This window comes from Mustela nigripes, chromosome 12 (genome assembly GCF_022355385.1).
Source record: "Mustela nigripes isolate SB6536 chromosome 12, MUSNIG.SB6536, whole genome shotgun sequence".
Classification (NCBI taxonomy): domain Eukaryota; kingdom Metazoa; phylum Chordata; class Mammalia; order Carnivora; family Mustelidae; genus Mustela; species Mustela nigripes.
The window spans coordinates 77,896,386-77,901,364 of record NC_081568.1 but is presented as its reverse complement, the minus strand read 5'-3'; the positions used below and the strand labels follow the sequence as shown (position 1 = coordinate 77,901,364).

At 37.6% G+C, this 4,979-nt stretch overlaps 1 protein-coding gene across 1 annotated transcript in view; it reads right to left on the bottom strand.

Annotated features, from left to right (window-relative positions):
• Positions 1 to 4,439: 4,439 nt before the first annotated feature.
• Positions 4,440 to 4,979, bottom strand: part of LOC132027555 (protocadherin gamma-B5-like) — a 14,251-nt gene continuing 13,711 nt past the window's right edge. Inside the window, exon 5 of the mRNA XM_059416358.1 lies at positions 4,440 to 4,979. Coding sequence (XP_059272341.1) covers positions 4,808 to 4,979 — 172 coding nt within the window. The 3' untranslated portion in view covers positions 4,440 to 4,807.

The following is a 4,979-nucleotide window of genomic DNA, read 5'->3' as shown; positions in this document are numbered from 1 at the left end:
TTTTGAGAACTTCCATCAGCCATTCTTTTAGGGTAGGTGTACTGGAAACAAATTCTCTTCCTGAAGGATATTTCACTGGATATAGGATTCTGAGTTAACATTTCTTTTCTTTCAGCACTTGAAAAATATGTATCCTTCTTTCTGACATCTATGGTTTTTGATGAGAAGTCTACTGTCCTTCAAATTGTTATTGCTCTGTGAATGTGTCATTTCTCTTTCACTGTTTTCAAGATTTTTTCCTTGCCTTTAGTTTTCAAGAACTTTGACTATGATGTCTTTCGATGTGGATTACCAATTATGATGCCATGAGATTTTCCCCCATGTTTTCAGCATGTTGCTCCTCTGCTGTGAAGTTGCCAGGATCTCCCTGATTCCTGTAGCAACATATATCAACACTTCTCCTAGGGAAGAAATATAAATACTCAAAATAAAGTGAGGCACTCACTTTAAAAAAGGATGGAGAAGAAAACCAAAGATATAAAATAAAAAATTAATATAAGAAACATAGAGAAATAATTGAGAATATTCAATATCTGACAAACAAAGTCCCAGAGGAAAAAACAGACAAAATTAGGAATACAGTTATTAAGGCAATAATAGTAGAGATGAAATAGCTCCAGATATGAAAAAGCATAAATTGTTAGAACATAAAAGACATTAAATGACATATAATATAGAACATATCAATGAAGTGTAAGAGAAAACTAAATGCATTTTCAGACATGTAGAGACAAGAGTTTATTTTTCGTGTACTGTCTCAGGAATCCACTTGAGGATCTACTGTAGCAAAGAGAGGGACTTTTTTTTTAAGGAGATAAGTAATCTATCAATGGACTTAACTAGGAGAGGTATGACAACAAGATGATAGTTTTGTTCACACTTAAGAGATCATTTAGCCCAGGAAGAACCAGAAAGATAGGGGGCTTTAGATAAGAACGATGGGAACCTGAATTATTGATTTAAAGATATTTGAAGATCGGGGCGCCTGGGTGGCTCAGTGGGTAAGCCTCTGCCTTCAGCTCAGGTCATGATCTCAGGGTCCTGGGATCGAGCCCCGCATCAGGCCCTCTGCTCAGTGAAAAACCTGCTGTCTCCTCTCTCTCTGCCTGCTTCTCTGTCTACTTGTAATCTCTGTCTGTCAAATAAATAAATAAATAAGTAAATCTTCAAAAAATATATTTGAAGATATGGTAAAACCAACTGATGGAGTCTGAAATGGTGACTCTATTTGATCTTGATTCTAGGAACACTCTATTTTCAGTGACACAGGAAACACGAGAATAGATCAAAGGAGCAAAAAACACAGTCTTTACCACTAAGTAATATGGTTCTGCAATGAATAATGTATGTTAAAAATATAACATAAAATTTAACATCATAACCATTGTTCAGTGTACAGGTCAGCAGTGTTAAGTATATTCACACTGCTGTGAAACAGATCTTCAGAACGTTTTCATTTTGCAAATCTGAAACTCTATAGCCACTAAACAAAACTCCCGTTTTCCTCCTCCCCCTATCCCTGGTAACCACCATTCTACTTTCTGTTTGTATGAATTTAACAACTTTAGAAACATGATTTAAGTGGAATCATATAGTATTTCCTTTTTGTGACTATCTTATTTCACTTAGAATATTGTCCTCGAAGTTCATCCATGCTATCGCATGTGATAGGCTTGCCTTCCTTTTTAAAGGCTGAATAATAGTCCACTCTTTACACACACACACACACACACACACACACACACACACACACACAATCACATTTTGTTTATTCATTCATCCATATGTGGGTATTTGGGTTGCTTCCATCTCTTATCAGTTGTGAATACTGCTGCTATGAATATGGGTGCACGAATATCTCTTTGAGACCCTGCTTTCAATTCCTGTAGATAAACACCCAGGAATGAAATTGCTGGATCATATAGAAGTTCTCTTTTAAATGTTTTGTCCTGGCTTATTATGAGTGAATACTGGTTTAAAAAAATATTTACAGGGGTACCTGGGTGGCTCAGTGGGTTAAAGCCTCTGCCCTGGGCTCAGGTCATGATTCCAGGGTCCTGGGATTGAGCCCTACATCAGGCTCTCTGCTCCGCAGGGAGCCTGCTTCCCTTCCTCTCACTCTGCCTGCCTCTCTGCCTGCTTGTGATCTCTGTCTATCAAATAAATAAATAAAATCTTTAAAAAAGTATTTACAGCTTTAACCTCACTTTCTTTTTTTCATCTCCTAAATAAAATTCAGTAAGAGCTCTAAATGGAATTACTGCCATTCACCAAAAGTATCCAATCCAGGGCTAATTCCTTGAACCCTATGCAAAATCACCTAACACAAGCCCAAAATCTATAGCTCCTTAAAAAAAAAAGATTTTAGGGGCACCTGGGTGGCTCAGTGGGTTAAGCCTCTGCCTTCGGCTCAGGTCATGATCTCAGGGTCCTGGGATTGAGCCCCACATCAGGCTCTCTGCTCCATGGGGAGCCTGCTTCCCCATCTCTCTCTGCCTGCCTCTCTGCCTACTTGTGATCTCTCCCTGTCAAATAAATAAATAAAATCTTTGTTAGAAAAAAAGATTAAAAAGATTTTATTTATTCATTTGACAGAAAGAGAAAGAGATTCAGTGAGAGAGGGAACTCAAGCAGGGGGAGTGGGAGAGGGAGAAGAAGTAGGCTTCCCACTGAGCAGGGAGTCCAATGCAGGGCTCTATTCTAGGACCCTGAGAACCAGGACCTGAGCCAAAGGCAGAGGCTTAAAGACTGAGCCACCCAGGTGCCCCTCTATAGCTCCTTTTTAAGGTGCTATTCCTAAGGTGACTCATGCTTTCCCAGAATGTGTAGTTTCCCTCATTACCAGTCAATAAACCCAACTTTGTTCTGAATCAGTGTGTCCCTGGTGATTTTTGGATGCAGGGCATTCATAATTTATATGTCATTAAAGGTGAATTTTTTAATGTTGATTTTCAGTAAACAGGTGTACAGACAAAAGGGGGAATTCTTAGCTATGGCTATGGAGTAAAAAATGTCATCAACCTTGACAAAAGTAAAATTTAATCTGACAGAGATCTGAAAGTGCAAGGGAGAAAGAAGGTAAGAGAGAAAAAATAAGAATTATATTCTTCTGTCATACAAATAAATGCAAAGGAACTGTTGTTAGTGGAACAATAAATGTTAGTGGAATAATAAATATAAGGTTTCAGTTTGTGCAGGGAAGTACTGGAAAACAGTGACACAGCCATATGTGAAGAATGGGTGAGAGAAATTTTAAATGTGCTAGGTACTAAACAACAGCAGGAAACTGAGGAAATTTTTAAAAGTTTATGAAAAAGTTACAAACACATTCTTTAATAATATAGAAATGAATATAAAAAGAACTAGAAATAAAAGGTTTAAAAGTACTTTCAATGGGATAAAATGAAAAACAAATAATACCAAGCATTGGCAAAAATGTGGAGGAATTGGTACATCCAGACTGTACTGACAGCAGTGTAAACTGGTAGAATCAGTTTGGAAAACTATTTGGAAGTATCTACTAAACGTGACCATGTACTTTGTAAATAAGCAGGAATTTCACTCCTGAGTATATACCAACAGAAAGGCATATACATGTTGGCCAAAGGACATGTATGAGAATATTCAAAGCATTATTATCCAAACAGTCAAATGTTGCACCAACCCAAATATCCATCTACAGAAGGATGGACAATAAATTGTGGAATATTCACATAATGGAATACTATAGAGAAATGAGAATAAAAAACTAAAATTAAAAGCAGTATCATAGACAAACATAATAAACATAATGTTCAGTGAAAGCAGACAGACACACAAACGGTTCATACTCTACTATTCCATTGATATAAATTCAAAATAGGCAAAAACTAAAACATACTTTTGGCAGTCAGCATATTTGTTATACTTGGGCTGGTAGTGACTTTAAGAGGTGATTTGTGTGACACCTGAAATGCCAGCAATGTTTCATTTCTTCATCAAGATACTAGTACCAAGTATGCTCACTTTCTGAAAACACACTGAGCTGATGTTAGGGTTTGTTCCCTTTTCTGTATGTATAATTCAATAAAAAATGTTTTTTTTTTTTTAAGTTTGCCAGTGTGGATCAGAGCTCTGAAAGAAAAGTAGAAGATTGTTGCCTTTAAAAAAAAAACATTTACTTACTTATTGGAGAGAGAGAGAGAGCAGGTGGGTGGGAAGGGCAGAGAGAGAGAGAATTTCAGGTTGACTCCCTGTTGAGCCCAGAGCCCCACACAGGAGGATTCCTACCCAGAGATCAAGACCTGAGCCAAAATCAAGAGTCTGAATTCTTAACCATGGGAGCTACACAGGTGCCCAGGATATTGTTGCCTTTTGTCAGGTGTTAGAAAACCTGACACATTACACATTCTAACACATTACATTTGTTATCATCTGCATTTATTCCTTTGAAAACAAAATAAAATTATGCAAAAACTTTTATTTTTGCTATTTAGCATCAAAAGCACTGGGAGTGTGATGAAACAATGGATAGAATACAGAGAAAAACAATATTTGATTTCGTTAAAATAGTGCACCCTGACAAATACCATAAGGAGCAAAAATCTGAGAGAAAAGCATGCATAGATTTCAGGTGGCACTGTGTAAATAAATGCAATGACATGGAATTCAGCTTTTCAAAAACAGACAAGATAAAGTTCAAAGAATAAATGCACTACAAAAGGGAAATCATACCTGAAGGAGGGGTTTTTCTCCATGACGTGCTCAAACTCGGCCATTGGGGACATTAGAGATAAATGACAAAACACAAGGCATTATGATCACATCCCTAACTGAATCCAAAGCTATTCCGGAAGGTGGCGTTTCCCTCTATTTCTTCCCCAGCGCCATTCGATGTAAATTTGGGAATAATTGGCTTCAAGAACTTGAAGTCGCCGGTCTCAGCTCCTCCTCTCAGACACACCTCATACTGGTAGCTGTGGGACAGGGTCCCCGCGCCG